Consider the following 26,140-nt stretch of genomic DNA (forward strand, 5'->3'; position numbering starts at 1 on the left):
TAGACCCAGGTAAACTTATGTGAAGTTTTTAAGTAAAAGTTGATGTGGAGGTAGGTAATTGGATGATGATTAGTGGCTGGGGCCCATCCCACTTGAAATCAGGGGGGAGAGGATTATAGTTAGAAATATTACGTTACTTTGCGTAGGCTAGCTGTTCGTAGATGGAGCATTATCGGTAGTTTACGTGTGTGTGCACACTTTGGAAAACAAAATCGACTGACCATAATAATTTTTTCAGTCACCTGAATTATATCTAAAGTATAAGCCTGTAGTTGCTCGAGAGCAATTCCTTCGTTTGGGGGTCACTGTAACATCTGAATTGAAGCGAAGACATATACCCCAACCACCAAATAAAAATGTTCAGCAAATGTAGCACCCTAACACAAATCTCTATACAATGATACAATCCCGAGAGATTTTCACAGATCATAAGCACGAGGAGTCCACAAGAGCAACAATCATCACAAGAACCACCCCGGTGACAGCCTGCAAGAGACTGGGAGCCCATGCCCGCCGGCGTGCACTCGACGGTAACTTGTGGGGGAGCGCGCACTCCTCGCCGTCGAAGTAGACCCGCTTGGGGAAGCCTCCTCCTTTGGGGATATTGATGTTTGGCACGTCCTTCTTCTTGAACGAGATGACGGACTGCTGCTTCCCGGGCAGCCTCGGGTACGCCGACGTTCTGCCGTCGGTGATGGGGTCCAGGTATTCGAGCCCCGGCAGGGCCTGCATGAATATGGTGTTGTTGAAGGGCGCGTCCAACCGGGTACCGTTGAAGGAGTAGACGTTCTCGTAGCCGCTGTAGTGCTCGCCCATTTTGACGGCGGCGAACCAGTTCTTGAAGGTGTAGTCCTGCCAGTTGAAGATGGTGATGCGCACCGACCAGCCGGACTTGTAGTTGTTCATGACGTGCCAGTTGATGCTGACGCCGCAGTTGTCGCCGCAGGGCATGGGGTTGGGCACGCGCCAGTGCTTGATCTTGGCCCACGCCCGGGCCTTGGCGGTGCGGTTGTCGAAGGGCACGAGCATGGCCTCCGCCGGCAGCAGGACTGGGTGGGCGTCCGGGTCGCACGTGGCGGTGTCGTTGCCGCAGCCGCATGCGCAGGTGTTGCATGGCACCGTGGAGTCGTTGTAGTAGGCCGAGAAGGAGACGCAGCACTTGGAGGCGCGCTTCTTGGGGCGGGTGATGTTGCAGGCCACCTGCCACGACGCCACGGCGGGGGTGGTCGACATGAGCCCCGACCCGTCGGGGAACTCCATGGGGCTCACCCGGATCGGCTGCCGGCACACGTAGTGCGGGTTGAGCTTCCCGGTGATCTTCCAGTTGGACGGCGGGTAGAGCGCCGTCCGGTTGAGGTCCGGCGGCATCTTGTAGACGGTGAGCTGGAAGATGGCCCGCGACTTGGACTCGTCCATGATGGGCGGCAGCAGCGTGCCGTTCTTGCAGCAGAAGGGCAGGTTGCCCACGTCGTTGTCCTTCTCCCGGTCCGGCGGGAGGTCGACGATGACCGGCCTCTTCTCGCAGTTGTACACGGGCGTGAAGTCGAAGTCCTTGTAGTAGCTCGCCGCCGGGCTGTAGACGCAGGCCGGGCCCTCCTTGAGCAGCGTGTAGGCGCCGCGCATCTTCTCGATGAACTCGCCGCGCTTCCACTCCCAGGTGAGGTTCCAGTTGTCCAGCCGGCTCATGGGGCTCCAGTTGTCGATGGTCACCTGCGCGATGTACTTGTTGCCGTACGACGTGAGCACGTCGTAGGCCATGGTCAGGTCGGCCTTCTGCCGCGGCAGGTACCGCGTGCTGTTGGCCTTCTTCACCTTGAACTTGGGATCTTTAACGCAGCACACGTACATCACGCTATCTGCACGCACATTCCAACCTTGATCAATTTTTTCTGACAGAGCAAGCAAGAAATGCATGTATGCATGCAGAAACATGTCGTGAGGGCGGCGAACAAGGTACTCCACCTTTGTGGGTGGGCGCGGGGCATCGGTAGCCGGGATTGGTGAGCTTGATGGTCTTGGGCATGGGCTTGCCGGGGGGCTTGACGCCGAACTGCGTGCCGGTGATGTCCATCTGGACCTGTATCTGCGTCAGGTCGCCGGCGGTGTCGATGGAGTTGAGGAGGTCGGCCATCGGGTATCCCGCAAATGTAACGCCACCGGAGACGTTTGCGGGGAAGTCAGTGCCGTCGAGGAGCACGGCGCCGCTGACTGACACAAGGATCTCCTTCTGCTGGAACCCGACGAACATCTGCCACGCCTTGAGGTCCGTCGTCATGGTGTTGAGCACGGTCGCCTGCGCCTTGAACGCGTACGCCTGCGCCGTCGCGTTCTTGAGGTGCGGGAACTCCTTGGCGCGCTCAATGAACGTGTACGACAGGAACGCGCCGTTGCACGCCTCCTGCGCCTTGAGCTGCGGCTTAGGCTTCTCCTCCTCATCATCGCCGTTATTGTAATCCTGCGCCCGCGCGGCGGTGACGACGGCAATGACGACCGCGGCGGCGAGCAAGTACCCCGGCCATCGCCGCCGCCGAGGCGCCATAGGCGCTGCCTTGGTCATTTTATTTAGCTCGATCGATCCAGGACTAATGCCACGCGCCGTCGCCCGATCGAGCTGGCTAGCGTGGGAGCGATCGAGACAAGAAGGGCTAGCTCGCTCGCTCGAGGGGTAAGGCCAGGAATGGTGGGAAGCAAACGCGTTCCAACGGAGGAGGAGGTGGAAAGAGGGTATAATTAGGCATGCAGAATTTAGGAGGCCGGAGGCGGGACTGCGTTGATGGCTGCGGTCGTTTTGGGTCGTTTGTTCAGAGGAAGATGGGAGACCATGTCAAATGGCCGGAATTGGACGCCGGGGTTGGCAGTGGCGGAGCCAGGATTCAAATAAACCCGGGCCAAAATACTTTGGCACCTACGATAACTATCCGAAAACACGGAACACATTATAACGTTCCCAGTTCCATAACCTAAAAAAAAATTGACACAAAAATGAATCAATTTGAGTACAGACATTGATCAAATGCATGAATTACTTTCAATTCTATTTCACTAGTTGAATAAATTGTACTCCTAGCTTTCAAATATTTTCCTAGCTCGCAAAATTACAGCATGAAATGACATTCGTGAAAAATGCGGCAAAAAAAAAATCGGTGCTCCAAAATGTGTTTGAAAAGAACATTTTGGAGAATTGATTTGTTTGTTTCCTTGCCACGATTTCCACGAATGTCATATGACGATGTAATTTTGCAAGCTAACAAGCATTTTGTCAATGTTTCACACACAAAAAAAATTAGAATTTTTTGTATTTGTTTCTATTTTTTCTTTAGGTTACTGTTCACCCGAGCTCATATGAGCTCAGGATTAGAATAGTTGCATCCCATTTGTGCTAGCTTTATAGGTATAACATGAGATAACTTTTCCTATGTAATAAGTAATGTTGAAGAGAGGAATACAAATGCATGTGTCAGCTTGTGTCCGCTTCAACAGGAGAGAGTCGAGAGAGTGGACAGAAGGACAATTGCATGCCTCTCTCTCCATGTAAAAGATGGGTACTTTATTTTGTAGTCATATTTTGAATGATCGTTATATTTCGAACTAAATCTTCATTTTTGAAACATTTTATATATTGGAATTCGTAGTGAAGAGATCGTCAGAACAAGATCAATTATGGATGTTGAACTAGTTTTACTTTTACTGATTTCATAAAACAAATTTCACTCATTATATACAAACATATTTCACACAATTCAAAAATGTATTTCACTCATTTCAAAAATAAACTTCACTCATTAAAAAACATATTTGACTCATGTTACAAACTGATTTCACTCGTTTCAAACAACTGATTTCACTCGTTCCAATTGAAAGGAAGACACATATTTCAATTATTTTCAAAAGCTAATTTCACCCATTTGAAAAAAATCTATTGGTTTCAAGAAGAGGGATATGTGAAATATAACTAAAATTGAAAGGAGCGAACGAAGCAACTTCAAAATAAACACACTGAAAAATGGAGTGAAACAAATCATATTTCAATTTAAAAGACTAGTTTCACTCATTTCAAAAGACGAATTCCACTAGTTTCATTTGAAAGGCATGCTTCAATTATTTTCATAGCTAATTTCACTCGTTTCATTAAAAGAATTGCTCATTTTAAATAAAATTTTCAAATAACCAGTTTCACATGTCTGAATTAACTAGTTTCAAAATTTTCAAATAAAAAGTTTCATGTATTTCACACCAAAATATGTGTCATGTATATGAAACAAAGATTTCACCCATTTACAAATTTTAGTTTTCAGATAACTGTTTTCACTTATTTCCAGAAAACATCATTTAGAAAATCAATTTCACCAGTTTCAAAACTAGATTTTCACTCTTTTTTTATGAAATAATCAGTTTCTCATTTTTTAATAACTACTTTCACAAATTTGAAATAACAAATTTCACATATTGCACACTGAATTATGTTTAGTATGCATGAAAAACAAATTACTCATTTCAAAAAATTGATTTCACTTAATTCAAAGAACTTATTTTGCTTATTTCAGTCATTTGAAACATTGAAATCTAAACATGTTTGAATGTATTCAAGATTGATATTGTTCTAAAGGTCTCGGCGCCAGGAGTTCAAATCCATAAATATTTTTAAAATGGAATTATATCTTGAAAGACATGAATGAATGAAATTGCCAAAGAGAGAATAAAGGATAGGATGTAATCTCGCATGCTAATGCACCTTCACGTGAAAGAAAAGAGAGAATGGATCAGACATGCATCAAGTACTACTTCATTACTAACATGGGCCCGCCATCTGATGTGACATAATGTTGAATATGAAAAACTATTTGGGAATACGCTAATACACATGAGATGTGGCCTTGAAACCGCACGAACCGTGGCACGGGCGGACGGCGGATGCTTCGCCGCTAGCTCCTAGAAACACTAAAAGGCTCTTTTCGGGGGGGGGGGGGGGGGGGGGGCGTAGCGGAGACAGGATGCGAAAACGCGAGAGGCGGGGGCCACACGAGTGACATACCGTGTTGAGTTCGTGCGAGCCAACCTGTGGTTCAGGCTTTAATCGTTCTGCGTCAGGTTGATGGGGTTTCGCACAGGGAACCTAGCTGGCGGGCTTAGTGGGCCGTGCGAGCGATTCTTGTGTTTGAATACACTCGACGATTTAGCTGATGACCTACAGCAGGCACGCTAAAGCTGCTAGCTAGTGCGACACGGCTACTTTCATGCAAATTTAACTGCGTGACCTTTAAAGAAACAAACAGCAGCGACAAAACCTAAACAAAAAAGTGTGCGTGAGTAGGATCTAACACACGATCTAACGTGAGTGAACCACGTCCCTGCCCACTGTAATACATAAATTTTGTTGTCTAAATTTGGCAACTCAGTTTATATAAACTATAGGCAGCGAAAGATTGAATCTTTTTTTAAAAATTTCGAACAGAATTTTTATTTTTCACATAAGTCAATGCTTTTTGAAAATTGAATAAAATTTTGTAAAGACTCAAACATTTTTTTTTGAAAAAAGGAACTAAAATTGAAAATGATTACATTTTAGAAACTATGAATAAACTTTTGAAAATGCGAACAATTTCCCCAAAACAAGAACAAAAATGGGAAACGCAAACATTTTATGAAATTCCCCAAACATTTTTTTAATTTGTTAAAAAATTATGAAAACATGACATTTTTGAATTTGAGAACATGAACGTTTTTTTTGAAAAGCATGAACATTTTATGAAATTGCCCAAACATTTTTTAAATTTGCAAACAAAATTGGGAGACATAAACCATTTAGAATTTGTGAACAAATTTGAAAAACAGGAACATTTTTGGAAAATTTAAATATTTTATGAAATTACCCAAAGTTGTTTGAATGTGTGAACAAATTTTGAAAACATGAACATTTTCGAACTTGTGAACTAAATTCGGAAACAGGAAAAATTTCTGTAATTCGTGAACATTTTTTAATTTGTGAACAAAACAAAAAAGGATTTTTTGAATATTTTAAATTTCTTTGAATTTTAGAACATTTTCTGAAAATAAGTGAACAAATTCGGGAATACTAAACGTTTTTGAAATTTTTGAACAAAATTTGAAAACAGAAACATCTTTTGGAAAATGAACAATTTTTGACAATTGCGAACATTTTTAAAATTTGTGAACATTTCTCGAAAAGCAAAATATAGTCAATAATAAAAATGAGAAATGAAAGAAAAAACAAAAAAGGAGAAAAATGAAAGAAAAAGAAACTAGAAAAAATATAAATATAAAACGAATAAGAAAGAGGAAAAACATGGGGGGGGGGGGCGGATTGGGAACCTCCGAGAAAGTTCCAAAACCGGAAAAAACCAACTTCGAACCACCTAGAAGGTTCCAAAACCTGTATATGGCTCAAATGTTTAATGGGTCGGCCCATCCCAAGTGATCTTCAATCTTCCTGTGCTTAGCCCTGACAACTTGCCACAACGAGCGACAAATAGAGATTCTACGCGTGAGCGACATACCATGCTGCGTGCGTGCGAGCCAGCCTGGGGTTCGGGCTTTAAATTGCCAGGGCTACTCCTAGGCTCAAATTTGAACCTTGGGCCTAAAATGAAATGTATACAAGTAACAGGCTGGAAAAAACCACATCCCGGCATGGGCCCTGGGTGCGTGGCGCCCAACTCCGTATCTGGGGTTAGCACAGGAAGTCTCGAATAGCTCCCCATGTTGTCAGCTAAAAACACATTTTATCCCATCTCACATGCATTACAGGAATCAACTAATTTGTCGTATGTGAGGGGTCTTTGCCGTTAGCCTTTCGTCGGGGCTCTTTGTCATCTTAGAAAGCACATCACCAACGGATCGATGATGTGGCAAGATCTTGACACACGCACACCACACAACCCCATGACGTACGCGCACCACACACCCTTACCCACCACGCCTGTCGTACTAGCCCCCACCCACCTCTCCTTCTCCTTTCTCTCTCTCTCTCCCTAATTATCTCCCGAAGCCCCTATGGTCACCTGTGTTCCTCTCTCCTCGTCCTTCTCCTTCTCTACTTCTCTCTCACACTCTAAGCTCTCTTTCTTCGCTGGCCCCGCAAGGAACCGCCCGCCCTCGCAGGGAGCCACCAGAACTTTCTCTCTCCACCGGCCATGCAGGGAGCCGCCCGGCCCTGACCCCGCAGGCTCTATGCCGACGGCGGCAACTAGTCGGATCTCTCACCAATGGAGCTTTCTCTCCCCGGCAAGCCAATGGAGCGCCGCCCTAGAGCAACTCCGCGCCCGACGCCGGTAGAGCCGGGACGTCCGCGTCTGCTGCCGCCTGCATCAACTGGAACCCGCGAGGTCCAGTGAACGACTCGCATGCATCCACATCGAGAGGACTTGTGCCTCCGCATGTTGAGTCCGTCCTCCAACCACGCCTGCTCATGGATTTCCTTGACCGCATCGACCGCCCCGTGCGATATTTGCTATCTCACCCTCACCTGCGCTCTGTTGGTGAAAATCTTTGCCATCTGTAACATAGTCTATCTGAAGGCAAAACGTAGTCCGGCTGACGACAAAGATGCTTTTCTTTGACGTCTGTTGTTATTTGGTTGATAACAAAGATGAAGATTGGCTGACGGCAAAGTCTTTGTCGGAACTGCGATGAATTATTGACGACAAAACAACTCTTTGCCGCCAGATTTTCCTATTATCAAATTCTTTGCCGTCTGTTTTCAGGCCTTTGCTGTCTATTTACCACAAACGACAAATTAGCAGATTCATGTTGTGATGTCCTGCTCCCTGATACGTCTCCAATGTAACTATAATTTTTGTTTGTTCCATGCTATTATATTATGTGTTTTGGATGTTTAATGAGTTTTAATTTACCTTTTTATATTATTTTTTAGGACTAACGTACTAACCAAAGGCCCAATGCAAATTGCTATTTTTGCCTATTTCAGTGTTTCACAGAAAAGGAATATCAAACGAAATAAAACCTTTGGGAGAGTTATTTTTGGAACAAACGTGATCCAGGAGACTTGGAGTGGGCATCAAGAAAGAAGCGGGGAGGCCACGAGGCAGGGAGGCGCGCCGCCACCCTCATGGGCCCCTCGCAGCTCCACAAACGTACTTCTTCCTCCTATATATACCCATATACCCCGAAAACATCCAGGAGCACCACGAAACCCTATTTCCACCACCGCAACCTTCTGTACCCGTGAAATCCCATCTTCGGGCCTTTTCCGGCGCTTTGCCGGAGGGGGAATCGATCACGGAGGGCTTCTACATCAACACCATAGCCCTTCTGATGATGTGTGAGTAGTTTACCACAGACCTTCGGGTCCATAGTTATTATCTAGATGGCTTCTTCTCTCTCTTTGGATCTCAATACAAAGTTCTCGATTCTCTTGGAGACCTATTCGATGTAATTCTTTTTGCGGTGTGTTTGTTGAGATTCGATGAATTGTGGGTTTATGATCAAGACTATCTATGAAGAATATTTGATTCTTCTCTGGAATATTTTATGCATGATTTAAATATCTTTTCAAGTCTCTTCGAATTATCAGTTTGGTTTGGCCTACTAGATTGATCGTTCTTGCAATGGGAGAAGTGCTTAGCTTTGGGTTCAATCTTGCGGTGTCCCTTCCCAGTGATAGCAGGGGCAACAATGCACGTATTGTATTGTTGCCATCGAGGATAAAAAGATTGAGTTTATATCATATTGCTTGAGTTTATCCCTCTACATCATGTCATCTTGCCTAATGCGTTACTCTGTTCTTATGAACTTAATACTCTAGATGCATGCTGGATAGCGGTCGATGTGTGGAGTAATAGTAGTAGATGCATAATCGTTTTGGTCTTACTTGTCGCGGACGTGATGCCTATATACATGATCATGCCTAGATATTCTCATAAGTATTCGCTTTTCTATCAATTGCTCGACAGTAATTTGTTCACCCACCGTAGAATTTGCTATCTTGAGAGAAGCCACTAGTGAAACCTATGGCCCCCGGGTCTATCTTCCATCATATTATTTTCATATCAATTTGCTATTTCTATTACCGTTTATTTTGCAATCTTTATTTTCCAATCTATATCATAAAAATACCAAAAATATTTATCTTATTATCTCTATCAGATCTCACTTTCGTAAGTGACCGTGAAGGGATTGACAACCCCTTTATCGTGTTGGTTGCGAGGTTCTTGTTTGTTTGTGCAGGTACTAGGTGACTTGTGTGTTGCCTCCTACTAGATTGATACCTTGATTCTCAAAAACTGAGGGAAATACTTACACTACTGTGCTGCATCACCCTTTCTTCTTTAAGGGAAAACCAACGCATGCTCAAGAGGTAGCAAGAAGGATTTTTGGCGTCGTTGCCGAGGAGATCTACGCACAAGTCTAGACATACCAAGTACCCATCATAAACTCTTATCCCTCGCATTACATTATTTGCCATTAGCCTCTCGTTTTCCTCTCCCCCACTTCACCTTTGCCTTTTCTTCGCCTTCTTCCCGTATGTATCTTTGTTTGTGTTTCCATGTGCCTTCTATTTGCTTGCATCTTTGCTTGCTAAAAATCTATTGATATGAATCCACTTAAAGTGTTCTACTTGGATCATCTTCGATCCTTATCGCTCGTGTTGAAACCCCAACTAGCCTAGTTGATGGGAAATCTTTAGATGAGCATGCTCATTTTGTGCGTCACCATTTGTCTGAAAAAAGGAGACTCTTATGGGATCAAATAAACAGATCACTGTGTTATGCTTGGAATCTTTGTGAAATTTATGATTTTACTTGTTACTCTAAGAACCCTAAAAATTACCTCCCCTACCTATGTGAGTAATGACAATGAAATCTTATCTTCTTATGCAAAGGGTGTTTATAGTTACTACGATATCAAACAAATTGAAGTTTTAAGGGTGCTTATGAAGTTACTTCTTTGATTGAAAAGTATGATATTACTGTCCACGAATCTGAAAATTTTGACATACTTAAATATTGCTATGAAAACTATGCTCATAATGTCTATGTCAAATAATTTATTGAAAGAATGACCGTTGCTTCGGAAGAAACTAATGCTATGCATGAATCTATAGATAATTATGATTCTGATGATTTGGTTGAAATATCCCTTGATGAACATGATGCTTGCTATTCTTGTGGCCATGATGCCAATATTTATGAAGATGAATTTGCTATAGTTTCTTATGTTAAACATGAGATCGTTGATATTGCACCCATACTTGATAGTTCCTTCGATGAAAAGCATGATTGCATTGATGTTATTATTAATTCTATTAACGTCAATTGTGCTAATAATATGCAAAACCCTAAGCTTGGGGATGCTAGTTTTGTTATAACTACTATTTGTTGCAATGATCATGATTGGGGTGATTCTTCTTTTGATTTTGCAAATTTGTTTAAGCCCCATGATAATAGTGTTTGCAATATTATTGAAAGTGGGTTTGGAAGAGTGTCAACTTTAGATTCCACATATTTGTAGAATGTTCAATCCTATGAAATTTTTGATACAAATGGATTTGGAGAGGTCATGACTTTAGTTAATGTTAATCCCACTATTTTGGAAGAGTATCAACTTTGCATACATGTGAATCGCGTTAAGAATATGTTTTGTGATAGCTATATTGTTGAATTTGCTTATAATCCTACATGTAATTATTATGAGAGAGAAAAATATGATTGTAGAAATTTTCATGTTACTAAATTACCTCTCGTTATGTTGAGATTGCTATTATTTCTTTCCGCTTCCTTGCATATGCTAGTTTTTGCTTGCCTTGATAATTTGGTTGCCTATAAGATGCCTATGCATAGGAATTATATTAGACTTAGATGTGTTTGTCACGTCTTTTATGATGCTCTCTTTGTGCTTCAATTCTTGTAATTCATGTGAGCATCATTGAAATCTCTTTGCCTAGCTAGGGGCGTTATCTCTTGTTGCCGGCCATCAGACCTCCACTGTCAACCACTACATCAGCGTTGCCATCCCAAGTGTCGTCCCCGTCACCCACTCGCGGCATCTTGCGCCATTCGAGCACCTGCGAAGGCACCACTGCGCTGATGGATAGGCGTCACATGGTGTAGCCCTTCTCCGTCTCTCTGGGCACGCCACCATACACATCATATACTTTTTTTTCGTCATAGATGAGGCTATGTATTTGGGGTGTGCTCAATAAGCCCAAAATAGTCCGAAAAGTATCGTTAGGAGAGTCCCGAAAACATTCTATCCGGATGAAATATCATTGCACCACATCATTTCATTTGTATGGAATTATAAACATGCAATGAAATATCATTTCCACGATTTATCTATTTCCTACGAGCTGTCATCTCGCCGCAAAAAAAAGTATGAGGTGATACGGGATATTACATGCTCCCATGCTCAAGAGATTCTCGGCCGTTGAATCTTTGATCCAATGGTCATCATCGGTCAGTGGTAAAGGTTGCACGCTTTTGCCGAAAACTCCCAAAGATTCCTGAAATCGCGCTTTGGTCTACATCTGCCATCGGAGCAGATATTTTCCCAAACCCCTACTTCGTTGCGTGGGTAAACCCTGACCTTTTCTTGCGTGGGAGATAGAGGTGCAGGGCTCTTTGTTCTCAAGGAGAATGGCTTTTAGGATCTTATGCTTGGAAACGGAAGAATTAATGGGGGAGAGGGGCTGCTCGGCTCCTATGGTTGGAAACCGAACTATTAATGAGGAATCAAGCCGCTAGTATTCGTTTTGCTGAATTAATGGGGGAGTACATGCATATGCGTTTCAGTAAATCGATGTTGTTACCTAAAAATAAGATTTTTTTTGGTGGTTAAACACTAAAATAAAAATGATGATGTGGCTGCATGTGCTGGTGTGTCATGTGTGGGACATGTGTGATGAGGTGGATATATTGCATGTCAAGATAAATAAGTTAGTGGAGATGAACTTCTTAGGTATACTAGATGCGACGGATGCCGTGGGTCGCTGTGTGACTTGACGCGTCAGTAGCAGCATGGTCGAGCTGCCTTCCAAGCGAAGCTAGCTCCTGGCGCGCGGCAGGAATAAGCAGGGGAGCCTGGCTGGTGTTTTGGGACGAGGCGGGGTTTGTCAGATGTTGTGCGCCCGCGAGGAAGAACACGACTAGGCCTAGACTGAGTCATATCGGCCCGGCCGGCCGGGGAAACCTTTATTATTCTGGGTACATCTTAATGTTCCACTGCGACCATGCATGGCCTAGCGTTGCACGCTGCTACTCGGTAAATATCCAGTAGGAAATTAGAGCAATTCCAACGGGCGACCCAAACGGGTCAGCCAGACGGACAAGTATGTCCGCTTTCATATTTGGATCGACGCGTGTGTCCAACGCTGGCCTGAACCTATTTTGAGGGCGCTAGAAAATAAATAAATGCATGCATATTAAAAAAAACAACATTAATTAAACATTAAAGCCGGCCACGAAGTCCGGCGAGAGTCCACGCGTCCACATTTGCATTAAAAAACAGTATAAACTACAAGGGCGCGCTGCCCTAGGCGTCGTCGTCGTCGTCGTCCTCGGGGTCCGTGAGGTCGATGAGTGTCGGCGCCGGCCCGGCCCAGGCGAACGCCGTGTTCCAGAGCACCGTCATGTCGGGCAGTGCCGGCGCAGGCAGTGCCGGCACGGGGGGGGGGGGGGGGGCTGGCCGCCTGTGCAGCCGCGGCCTGGCACGCCTCCTCCTCGGCCTCGCGCTGCTCCTACTCGAGGTCGCGCTCGAGCATCTCGAGGTACTCGCCGTTGCGGCGCTTCTCGGCCACCCTGATCTGGCGCCAGTGCTCGAGGTACGCCGCCTCCTGCGCCGGCGTCGCTCCCATCTAGACTGGCGGCGCGCGTACCCACTCGTGCACTACTCCCGTCCAGGAGAAGCGCTCGATGGGGGACGGCTCCCGCTCCGGCTCCGGCTTGATAGGGGACGGCGGGGCCACCGGCGGCACCACGCTGTCGCCCGTCGCGAAGAGGGCAAGTGCCTGCGCCATTGTCGCCTCGTACCGAGCCTCCTCTTCCGCCTCCGCCGTCTTCGCCCTGCGCCGCTCGTCCTCCTCGCTCTCCCGGTAGACGGCCGCAAGGGCCGCCTGGTAGGCGTCCTCCGTCGCCTGGTCCTCCTCGTGGACGACGAGCGCCGGTGGCGACGAGCTCCGGTCGACCTCGCGCACGCCCCGTCGCCTCGCTTACTCTTGCTCGAAGGCGAACCACCTCGCCTAGTTGGGTGAGTCGGATGCGTAGGTGGCCTCGCGGCGCTGCTCCGGCGTCAGCAGCGCCCGCCGGCGCCGTACCTCCTCCGCGTGAGCCCGAGCCGTCCGCGGCGCCGCCGGCACTGGGATCCTATCTGGATCCAGATGCCAGTCGTGCGACAGCGTCACGTCGGGATACGGCAGAGGCTGGCGGTGCTGCCAGTGCCACCGCCTGGTGCACTGACACGTTCACGCGCTTCCTCTGCCGGGGAAAGGGGTGGCGGGGGCCTTGCCCTTGGCCTTACTACCGCTGGCGCCGGAGAAGAGGCCCGTCTCGCTGTGGTTGTGGTGGCTAGGGTTTGCCGGTGACGAGGGAGCAAAGGTTGGCAGATGTGGATGGCGAGTTTGGATGAGGACGGCCCTGCTGCACGGTCGGCTTAAAAAAGGACGGGCACCGTCGCTGACGCGTGGGTCCGTGGTCATAAATTAAGCTGACCGCGTGGACAGCGGGTAGTTGGACAGCCGCCATGTGAGGACGCGGCGGACAGGGAAAAGGCGTGCGAAGCGTCCGTTCGGCGTCCGCGCCGACCCATTTAGGGCGCAAATTTAGACCGCAAATGCGTCGGCACGGACGCAACACGAATGTGATTTGAGTTTGGGTCGGCGCGTTGGGCCGCCATTTTTGTCCGCGCCGATTCAAATGGACGCGAAAAAACGAAATGAGTTGGCCCTTTGAAGTTGCTCTTAGGACGATTGGAAAGGGATGGTGTTTTGGGATTTTGCATCCATGAACCAACGGATTTGACGGGGTACGCTTCATGTCCATTGGGGACGGATGAGATGGTATAGCTGCAGAACTTCCCACTAGTATTTTTGTGAGTTAATTCACTCATTTGCAAAATAAATCATATGACATATTCCAATTTTCAAGTTTCAGTAATAATTAGACCAGCAAAATATGAGACATGTGACATAAAACGAAATATGTCAAGAATATTTTTCGAATAAGAGTATCCCCATCCGTCTTACAACAAACGCCATTCTGAAGTTAGGCACAAAGCTTGGTAATTACATGGAATGTCGTTTAGATAAAGGGTGGATTTTTATTGACTCGAATAAAGCATAAGAGCATCTACCACCAGACTGGTCAAATCCCCCCCCCCCCCCCCCCCCCAAACGTCCGTGGACGCACCCGGACGCGTCTGCGGATAGTGGTCATACGTCCCCTCGTATGTCCTGCCGGGCAGCCACACTCCTCAAATATAAACCCTCAAATCAATGCAATCCATACATGTGGATCATATAGCACAAATTCGTCACAATTCAACTATGCAACAAAGCAAAATAAATCACAGTTCAACAATTCGGACATGTCAAAATGAAATTCAAGTCCGGGCCATGACAGCCCAACGTGATGGACTTGTCCGATGCCATCCATGCCGCCTTCTGTTCCGCGTCCGCGACTGCCATTGCAGCTCTCATGGCCTCGTACTCTCTACATTCGTTGATCTCCTTCATCTGAAGCCACTTCCTTGCTTGGCTATCCATGAGGCTTGTGTCAGCCAACATTATCATCAAATTCTCTGTCTTGCAACTCAGTGCCATGGACAAGAGTCCCACAACCGACGATGAGGCAACATCCGTTGCATCAATAGGGGACGGGGTACCCGATGACGACATCTGGAGTGGCGGGTAGGGATGGCAGCAAGGATGGGGACAACGATGGCTAGGGCACGGTAAATGGTAGACGGACGCGGGACTATGGCGGTGGATTTGGTGGGACTTGATCAATTTGGTGCAATTTCGGGTGGGTCATGTCTGTTGGATGACGCGGTGGATGCGGTCGGGCCTCCTCATATTCATCCCAAATTTGAGTTGGATATGAGGAGTGCTGGTCGGGACGAACATATAGGGTCAGTTTGAGGTGCCCGGCTAGGTCACAGTTTTATGATTGGTCACTGACTGGACCGTCCGTCTAGACGTAGGGGGAGGGGGGAGCCCGACTGCATGTAGATGCTCTAAGTGGATACGAACACAATGATGACACACTGAGTCTCTGGATAGGTAGGATGAACACAATTAACACCAACACACATAAAAAACACGTTGACAAAGGGCAAAGTCATACAATGCCAAAGTTATGCCTAACCGGTGAAACTGAAAAATCTCCAAAGCGATCAACATAGCGCTCGACAAAATACAACAGTGATCATATCGACCCAACCACCTCTAACATCACAAGGACAACGGTATTGTTCAATAGCAACGCCTTCAGGAAGGGAATGACGCTCAAGCATCGTCATCACCAGATCCAACTATAAGAAGCTAGATTCTAGGGTTTCACCTTGAAGAACAAGTACGAGCATACCCGATCAATGCTTTCAACAAGGTAATTGATTGTGTGGATTGTCTATATGATCATTACTTTTTTTTCTGATTTTCTTTATTTTAACCATCTCTTTTCTTTCACCAAGACATAAAATATGGTTAGTTTTCTTCCTCAAAACAAGATATCAATCACACAAAGTCAATTACATATTTTCACACACGGTACAAACGCAAGAGAAATGGAGATTAAAGTTGCATGAGAAGTGTAGAAGCACAAGTATTTGAAGAAAGATAGTGAGAACATGATAACAAATTGGAGGTTCATGCGCCCGTCTCACCAAGGATGTGTTCCGAATCATATCGCCTTGGGTGGTCTAAGATTCTCACCTATGTAATGAGTACAAATGACTCTACAAAATCTACAAGATTAGTTTAGTTCGTGTAAGTTTGGGCTTCTGTAGTTTTTTATTAGAGTTTTGGAGGACATCTATGTGCAAGAGGTGGTGCCAAAGATGACGATAAATGTCATTTATTTATTTTTTTGTATCATGGATCTTTATTGTTTCAATGTGTTTTAATTTATTCAACATGGTTTACTATGGCTAACTAAAGTTGGATGGCTTGCTAAAGAAAACCAAAAAAATAGAGATTTCTTGTCGACGGTTAATGCAGCTTGGATTTAATGATCTACTCGAGGTCCTAGAAGACACTAGAGAGAATGGTGGTGCGCTAAGGGACCTGATGGCAATGAAGGTGATGTAGTGGTTTTACCCACGTTCAAGCCCCTGAACGGGGAAAGATATACTTCATGCTTATCTATCTGTATTCATCCATGAGGGAATTGCAACGATGTAGACATGGGCGGAGCTGGAGCTAAAGTCACCATGATGTACCATTTAAACAAGGTGTAATTTTTTTAACCAACAATGCACTAAATTTGCACATAGGCCGCCAAACATAATAGAAATTTGTGTTTTCTATTTGTACGTCGCCTGAAAATGGTGCATGCACCATTCAAATCCTTAGGAGAAGAAGACGGTGAGGCGCGGTGCTCCGAGGATAACAGGTTGGCTGCGACACCCTTGGCAAGCCTGGTCCGAAGCTTGTTGGAGATGGGTACACTGCATCTTGGTGCGACATCATAGGCGGAACAAAGTCAGGGGTTTGACGGTTCGAGTGTGGTACGGGGTTACTAAAGACAGAAAAAGAGGGGGCTTAGAGGGATGACTAGAGGCGGTGACATGCCGATGAAGGAAGTGGCTTGGGTAGGACGAGCCGACAAGGTGGCATTGTCAGTTCGACATCGACCACGCGAGTGGTGGAAGATGGCAGTTCGATCGATGATGACATTGGGTTCGCGTGCCATCGTTTGGATTCCAATCTGGTGTTACCTCCAACAACAACAAAGTTCATCAACGAGTAGACCCAAGCCTCCTCAAGTCGCCACCTCGGTTGCCCTCCCCTCTCCCTTCTCGCAGCCGCGTCAACGATGCCCTCATCGGAGTCCCTTTCATTTTTTATTCTAGTATGTGCTTGTTTCCTCTAGGTATTGATTTTGGTGGCATGGCGATGTGGCAGAAATGATGTCGCGTTGTAATCAGCTCTCTCAAGACTTTCCCTACCTTGACAACGTCTGATCCGACACCAAAGAAGGGCCTATGAGGGTAGGTGTTGCCATATATGTTGGCTCTCTTCAGATTTTGTGTCAGTCAAGGAAAACAGTCAGTTATATCTTGCTGTGGGTAGGGTTTGCCCCTGTAGGGGGAAGTTTCTCTCGAAAGCGGCTCGTCTTGTCCCCACGAACTCGAGCTTCACCTCCCTCCCCATGTTTGCGATGGGCCTCTTCCTGCTTGCGGAGGGAGTGCATGCCAAGATGGACACGTCCCGATCCAGATTCTTTTGGGAAGGAATGGGCCTTAATCGTAAATACCACATGGTCAAATAGGCGATGGTGTGTAGACCCAAGGCCTTGGGGGGCCTCGGGATCACCAATGCCCGGATCCTCAACATTGCCCTCATGTGCAAATGGATCTGGAAAATATCCCAGGGGTCCATGGGCTTGTGGGTGGACCTACTGCGGGCGAAATATTTTCCAAAAGGGAATATTTTCGAAGGGATGCAGCAGGGTTCTCCTTTCTGGAATGACCTACAGGCCATTAATCCAGCTTTTGCAATGGGGGAAAAGTTCGCTATAGGGAATGGCCACTCCGCTCGTTTCTCGACAGCCCATTGGGTGGGTTCTCAACCTATTTGGGCTGAGTTCCAAGATCTATATACAATTGCTGTTGACCCAGCAATGTCTGTTGCAGAAGCGCTGGCCTCGACCCCTCCAACAATCCACTTCTTGCGTGAACTCAACGTCCAAGAGCATAAGAGCCTCTCGGCCTTGCTTGGCTTGATCGGGTTGACCCTCTTAACTGACTCCCCCGATACAATGACTTGGGAGCTCACTGGGTCGGGCAAGTTTACGGTAAAATCACTCTACCACAAGCTTTGTCAAGGGCCGGCACAGCTGGTGGTAAGGGTTTGTGGAAGGCGTGGTTGCCTCTAAAAATCAAACTTTTTTATGGTAATTATTCGGCAACAAACTTTGTACCTCCCTGAACGTAGCCAAACGTAACGGCCCGGCCACTGACCCATGTGCGTTATGTGGTGCACCCGAAGACGCTAACCACGTTTTCTTCCGGTGCCCACTCGCGATGTTTGCATGGAGCACGGTGCGTACCGCGGCGGGCGTGCAGTGGGACCCAAGGTCTTTGAATGAACTTGTTAACTTGCTAGACTCGGTCCAGGGCCGCGGCAAGCATGTGATGTGGAGTTGTGCAGGGGCACTCCTAGGGGCATTTTGGTTAACTAGGAACAAGCTTACCATTGAGGGATGTTTCCCATCTCACCTGGCTAATATCATTTACAAATGCAACTTGTTTCTACATCAGTGGATTCTGTTGGGGAGGCGCAAGGATGCTGAGCTGATGAAGCATGCCCAGGACCGTTTGCTGCAAGTTTACGTGATGGCTAGGGAGCCGACGACCACGGCCTAGTGGAGTGGTCACTTTTGTTTCTCTCGCGAGCCTGCGCTCTGTAGGGCCTCCGGCCTTGTAAAATTTCTCGCGGCCTCTCCGGCTATGAACCTCGGACGTCCCATCGTTTCTTTGGCCTGGATGGCTTTTGGTGCTGTAAGTCTTAAGAATTGGCACGCTGCCTGTTGTGGGCTTTATTAAATTAAAGCCGGAGGCATCTGGCGTCTTTGTTCTAAATTTTTTTCTTGCTGTGGCGATTTGGGCATTTTTTCGATTTGTTTGTTGACATGGTCCAATTTCTCCAACCCTTTTCATCTGTGGTGAGCAATTGGAAGCATGTATTGCATAGTGTGATGCTTCAACTAATGTTTATTCGATAATTTATGCATCTCGTTTCATGCGGCAAGGGGCTACTGCAGGTTTTAATGCCTGGTTGAGAACATTTGCAGGTGTCCTTTTCCTTTCTTTTCTCTTTTTTTTGCAGGTGCTCTTTCTCTTTCCTTTGTTGTCGACTCAATGTAATTTTCAATCTCCGATGGGCGGCATATTATTGGTGAAGAAGATGACAAATATGATTTTTAGTGCAATTTTATTTTTACTAGCAGTAGTTTATACCGGCTAGTAGTAAAGTTTTCTGTGATAAATACTCTTCGGTGTCTTTTCTAAAAAAGAAATTCATCAACGAGTAAACAGCTACGGACTAACCGGATGGCGACTCTCTCACCTCTCCTCCCACCCCACCCTAGGCGACCATGGCGCCGACCGTGATCTGTTTTGATTCCTCCACCAAAATACTTTTTCAAGCCGATGGATCCTTTCAATGATCCACACTCCATCGCTCATCAATTGGATTTTTTCATTTGGACATCACTTTAGAGGTGACATCCGTAAGTATTTCCAATCTTCGGTAAACCCTATCTCCTCCTCCCATGGATTCTCCCTAGTGATCTCTTTTGCAAGATTTGCTTTCCATCTGAACACTCTCAATGTGAGTTTGGCACTATCTTCACGCACGGGAGGATCTTATGAATCATTTGAGGTATCTCATATCAAGGGCAATATTTTCATGTTCAAAGTATGTTCCAAGGCCGTGGGTTTCTTCTTGGTACGTAAGTGTTATTTCAACTGTGAATTATTCAAATGCTACTTCCATCTATGGAGTGGTGGAGGCCCAAATTGGATTTACGAAGAGAAGAAGTGGTATAAAGAACAAGATTCTGAATGGGCTATTGTCACTCAACGTCACAAAGGTAAACGCACACATCCCATACCTATCAATCAAGTTTACCGTAGAATCCTTGGCCACCTTCCACCTACGCGCTCGAAAGATGCTACTCATGGTAATTATCTGCTTTCGGGTGCGAGTGCAACACCCCTGGGATCTATGATGCATGGCCCATCAAGTCAAGTTGATCGTGATCTTCGCACGATGCCGGTGGATACAACCACCCACATGCATAGCGGATCGGCCGTTGCAAGAACCGGGGAAGGTTTTGAACCAGTCGGCCCAGGAGGACTATGTTGGGCCCAACAGGCCATCGTACTTGGACCAGCCCAACAACACGGAAGGCGTATCGATAGGGTTATTTTCCCCTGGAATATCCAATTTTTTTACTTGCAAAAATGCCTTGGTATTGGGCACGCGCGTTCTCAATGCAACAATAAAATCAGATGCCGTGTTTGTTACAGATATAATCATATCGCTAGATTCTGTTACAACAAGAAAATCAGAGTTAATACTTATCAGGTCAAACAAAACCTGAAAGCTCGACCTGTTATAACTGAAGCCCGCTTAGTCCCCTCGGCTTCTCCCCCTGCCTTTCATCCCCTGCTCCACCTGCTACTGCTGCAAACACCGAGATGGCCTGCTTCCCTTGCAACCCACTTCCCCACCTTCCCCCCGGAACTGCAATCATCCCTCCTGGTCCCCTTCGTGCTCGCCGTGGATATGTGGTTCTTGGAGGTGAGCTTCCGATGGTGTGTGTGACGAGTGGGCAATCGCCATGCTCATCCCCGAGGTATCTACTGAGGAGTTTCATGGCGCCATTGCTCTGATCACCAACTTCTTGGAGGGGTGTGGATGGCACATCAACTACACCTCTCGCTGTGGTATGTGCACTGCTTTGATTCAGTTTACTACTGCCTTCTCGCGTGATACTGTTGTCAATCTTACTCCGTTTCAGATTGGGGACTCTGTTCTTAGAATTAGCAGACATGATAGAGGTATTAACTACTGCACATTACATTCACGCACGATATTTGGATCTTACTCATGAACTATCCACTTGAATGTTGGGATGTTGGGGTTATAAGCCGCGTTGTTTCTCCTTATGGCCGCTTTCTGATCTAGAACAAAGACCCAAGGGACAAGTCGAGGGTTATTGTTAAGCTCAGGGTTATGAATGTGGACACTATACCCATTAGTTTAGTTGTGTTGAGAAACCATGATGATGTGGGCTATGGTGACTCATGGATCTGCCCAATCTATATTCTGTCTCGGGAGCTGATTGGTCAGCAAGGGGGTGATGAGGATCCACTTCCATCTGATGGTGGAAATCCTCAACCTCTCCCTCATGTTCATGGAGGTTTTTGGCATGATGAGGTTTTGGGAAATATACCTATGGACCAGGTTGTTATTAACCCCCACAATGAGAATCTTGGTGCACCTTATGAAGATGTTCATGCTGTCCATAATGACAATGTGAATCATGCTACTGAACAGATGGCTGCTGCTGCTGACCTAGTGTTGTTGGTCATGTGGAGGCACCTGCCATGGAGGAAACACAGACACCAATCCAGATACACACTAACACACACTATGTTGCTCCTCATGAGACACTTGGGCCTGATTATATCCCAATTAATCCTACGCCTTCTCAGCCCAGCTCACAGAAAGCTCCTAGCCCCGAGTTTATGCCTAAAAACTGCAGCATGAATTACAATGACATTCCATCTTCTAGCAGTACCCAGCCTGTGCAAACATGTAACATTTCGGTTGAAGGTGTACCAGAGCATATTAATGTTCTTCAGGAACTTATTAGAAACCTTGTCACAAATGCTCAAGACATCATTCCCAAACTTGGTGGCAGCAAGATTGTCAATGCATCTTGCAATGTGGTGGATGCTGTGGGCTCAAATGGTACTAATAAAAGATGTTATCTGCAGATATAGACTGTCTAGAATGAGCAACCTAAAAATGCCAGTTCTGTCAGTATTGAGGAGATCACTGGCTAGGAATTCTCTGAAGTTCAGAAACCATCCAACAGGCAGAAAAAGAAGAAAATCATAGATGACTCTTTCTGCCCGAGGAGCAACAGGATTGCTAAGCTCACCAAGGGCTTCAAGGATCAGGCTGCTGCAATAACAACCAACACTAATTATGTGAGGGTTGACCACAGTACTCAACAGTGTTCAAAGAAACTGAAGAAAGTTGTTGCTGTCAATTTGGGGCCTTAGTTTGATGCTGTGATTATTAATAAGCAGGCTCCTCCTCCAGTAGAAATACCTATGAAGACCCTGCAGGCCATTGGCACTGGCCCATGTAAGATGGCACCTCATGAAGTGTCATCTAGTGCCCTGCACCATGACAGCTCTGATGATTAGGATCTGCTGCTATCCTGTGGGCTTAGATGGCTCCCCTAATGGCCATCTAGTTATGTTTTCCTTGCACTTTGCATGCTTTATTTTGTCATTTGGATGCCTGTGTGCATCAGTTATCAGTATGGTGTGTAATAATTATACTTTGTGCTACCTCTGTTATTATGGTCAACCTATCAGAATCCTATGCTGCTATATGAGCCTGGTCAGTTTGGTTATCTCTTATCTGTCAATGTACCTCCTCTTATTATATAGTGGCACTTGTTATGATTATGGCACCTACTGTAGCAGCAGTAATAGCAGACCCACTGGCAGTACATATTATGCTCTTCATAATATGTCTCAATGCACCCATCTATATAATTGACATGAATAGAAGTTGGAATATCTTAAATTGTAATGTAAGAGGTATAAACTCCACAACTAGATGGAATGATATTAGAAGAAAAATTGATGAAAGTGCATGCTGCATTATGACTTTTCAAGAAACCAAGAGAGAAATATTTGACAATGCATACATCAAGAATTTTTGTCCCAAGAGGTTCAATCAATTTTGTTACTCACCATCCAATGGTAGCTCTGGAGGTTTGATTACTATTTGGAATGGTAGCATAGTGAAGGGCAGAGTAATATCTCAAAATTACTATCAGATCACCATTGAGTTTACATCTAATTTGGATAATAGTTTCTGGTATCTCACTAATGTCTATGGGCCTAACAACACTGAAGGTAAATTGGAATTCACTGACTGGCCTATGAGTCTGAATATGAACCAGTCTAAGCTATGGATGATACTTGGTGAATTTAATTTTATAAGAAGCCCTGACAATAGGAACAAACCAGGTGGTGATCCTGCCAGTATGATGACTTTCAACAATATCATTGTCAATTTGGATCTGGTTGAAATCCCACTCAAAGGAAGATCCTTCACATGGAGCAATAAACAAGACCAGCCACTATTGGAAAAGTCAGATTGGATATTTACTAGCTCTCATTGGACTACTGCTCATCCATCTACTATGGCTATCCCATTGGCAAAAATTGCATCTGACCATGTTCCTATCAAAATACAAATTGACAACAACATCCCAAAAAGTCAGATATTCAGATTTGAAGAATATTGGACTGAATTTAGTGGATTCATTGATACTGTGGAGAAACACTGGTTGAATTCAACTCATTTTTCTGTCTCTGCTAAAAATTTAAATTCCAAGTTTAAAGCCATTAGAAGAGGTCTGAAAACATGGAGAAAACAATACTCCCAACTCAACAAAACCATTGACAATTGTTCTTTCTATGTGAAATTAATTGATGGCCTTGAGGAACAAAGACCACTATCTAGGGTGGAAAGGAATTTCAGGGTTTTATCAATCATACAAACAAATTACTGGAGGCAAAGAGAATATATTGGAGAATTAGGGCAAACATCAGATGGGCAAACCTTGGTGATGAAAATACCAAGTTCTTTCATGCCATTGCTACTTATGTATTTAGGCACAACTACATCACTTATCTTATGACAATGGATGGACAACAAGTATTTGATCATGACCACAAGCTGCTTTAATCTGGGCAGCTTTCAAGGATAGGATTGGGCCTGTAGCAAACTGCACACAAAATTTTGATATATCCCATGTTGCAATGGATGATGATCTATATGATCTAGACAGGCCTTTCTCCAATGAAGATTGATGATATCATCAATAAAATGCCCAATGACAAATCACCTAGACCTAATGGTTTCAATGTCCTATTTATGAAGAAATGTTGGCACATCATCAAGCATTATTTCTACAAGTTCATCAATTATTTCCACAATGAAATTGTTTCTCTAGCTCCTATTAACACTGCCTACATAACTCTGATACCTAAGAATGATAACCCTGAAACTCCTGATGATTATAGGCCCATATCTCTTTTAAGTATGCATATCAAAATACTTACTAAACTTCTTGCTAACAGAGCACAACAGATCATCATATCCAGAGTTAGCAAAAATCACTATGGCTTTATTAAGACAAGGAATATTCAAGACTATCTTGTTGGGGAACGCAGCAGAAATTCAAAAATTTTCCTACGTATCACCAAGATCTATCTATGGAGAGACCAGCAACGAGTAGAAAGGAGAGTGAATCTACATACCCTTGTAGATCGCTAAGCGGAAGCGTTCAAGTGAACGGGTTTGATGGAGTCGTACTCGTCGTGATTCAGATCACCGATGATCAAGTGCCGAACGGACAGCACCTCCGCGTTCAACACACGTACAGCCCGGTGACGTCTCCCACGCCTTGATCCAGCAAGGAGAGAGGGAGAGGTTGAGGAAGACTCCATCCAGCAGCAGCACAACGGCGTGATGGTGGTGGAGGAGCGTGGCAATCCCGCAGGGCTTCGCCAAGCACCATGGGAGAGGAGGAGTAGGGAGAGGGGCAGGGCTGCACCAACGAGAGATCAAATCGCGTGTTATGGGCAGCCCCATGCCTCAATATATATAGGGGGGAAGGGGGCTGCGCCCCCTTTAGGGTTTTCCCACCCCCTAGGGGCGGCGGCCAGCCCTAGATGGGTTTTGGGGTGCGGCCAAGAGGGGGGGAGGAGTCCATCCTCCCCAAGGCACCTCAAAGGTGCCTTCCCCCTTGAGGACTCTTCCCTCTAGGGTTCCCTAGGTGCATGAGCCTCTTGGGGCTGGTGCCCTTGGCCCATGTAGGCCAAGGCGCACCCCCTTCAGCCCATGTGGCCCCCCGGGGTAGGTGGCCCCACCCGGTGGGCCCCCGGGACCCTTCCGGTGGTCCCGGTACAATACCGATGACCCCGAAACTTGTCCCGATGGCCGAAACAGGACTTCCCATATATAAATTTTTACCTCCGGACCATTCCGGAACTCCTCGTGACGTCCGGGATCTCATCCGGGACTCCGAACAACATTCAGTAACCACATACAAGCTTCCTTTATAACCCTAGCGTCATCGAACCTTAAGTGTGTAGACCCTACGGGTTCGGGAGACATGCAGACATGACCGAGACGTTCTCCGGTCAATAACCAACAGCGGGATCTGGATACCCATGATGGCTCCCACATGTTCCACGATGATCTCATCGGATGAACCACGATGTCAAGGACTTAATCAATCCCGTATACAATTCCCTTTGTCTAGCGGTATTTTACTTGCCCGAGATTCGATCGTCGGTATCCAATACCTTGTTCAATCTCGTTACCGGCAAGTCACTTTACTCGTTCCGTAACACATCATCCCATGATCAACTCCTTGGTCACATTGCGCATATGATGATGTCCTACCGAGTGGGCCCAGAGATACCTCTCCGTTTACACGGAGTGACAAATCCCAGTCTCGATCCGCATAAAACAATAGATACTTTCAGAGATACCTGTAGTGCACCTTTATAGTCACCCAGTTACGTTGTGACGTTTGATACACCCAAAGCACTCCTACGGTATCCAGGAGTTACACGATCTCATGGTCAAAGGAAGAGATACTTGACATTGGCAAAGCTCTAGCAAACGAACTACACGATCTTTGTGCTATGCTTAGGATTGGGTCTTGTCCATCACATCATTCTCCTAATGATGTGATCCCGTTATCAACGACATCCAATGTCCATAGCCAGGAAACCATGACTATCTGTTGATCACAACGAGCTAGTCAACTAGAGACTCACTAGGGACATATTGTGGTCTATGTATTCACACGTGTATTACGATTTCCGGATAATACAGTTATAGCATGAATAAAAGACTATTATCATGAACAAGGAAATATAATAATAATACTTTTATTATTGCCTCTAGGGCATATTTCCAACAGTCTCCCACTTGCACTAGAGTCAATAATCTAGTTCACATCACCATGTGATTAACACTGACAGGTCACATCACCATGTGACCAACATCCAAAGAGTTTACTAGTGTCACTAAACTAGTTCACATCATCATGTGATCAAGACTCAATGAGATCTGGGGTTTGGTCATGTTCTGCTTGTGAGAGAGGTTTTAGTC

General features: G+C 45.7%; 1 protein-coding gene across 1 annotated transcript; it reads right to left on the minus strand.

Annotated features, from left to right (window-relative positions):
• Positions 1-269: 269 nt before the first annotated feature.
• Positions 270-2,694, minus strand: LOC123151575 (COBRA-like protein 10). Its single transcript, XM_044571257.1, has 2 exons — positions 1,963-2,694; positions 270-1,856 (listed from the first exon to the last, which is right to left on the minus strand). The coding sequence occupies exons 1-2, from the start codon at positions 2,555-2,557 to the stop codon at positions 427-429; spliced, it is 2,025 nt and encodes a 674-aa protein (XP_044427192.1). The 5' UTR covers positions 2,558-2,694; the 3' UTR covers positions 270-426.
• Positions 2,695-26,140: the final 23,446 nt, after the last annotated feature.

This window comes from Triticum aestivum, chromosome 7A, assembly GCF_018294505.1.
Source record: "Triticum aestivum cultivar Chinese Spring chromosome 7A, IWGSC CS RefSeq v2.1, whole genome shotgun sequence".
Taxonomy (NCBI): domain Eukaryota; kingdom Viridiplantae; phylum Streptophyta; class Magnoliopsida; order Poales; family Poaceae; genus Triticum; species Triticum aestivum.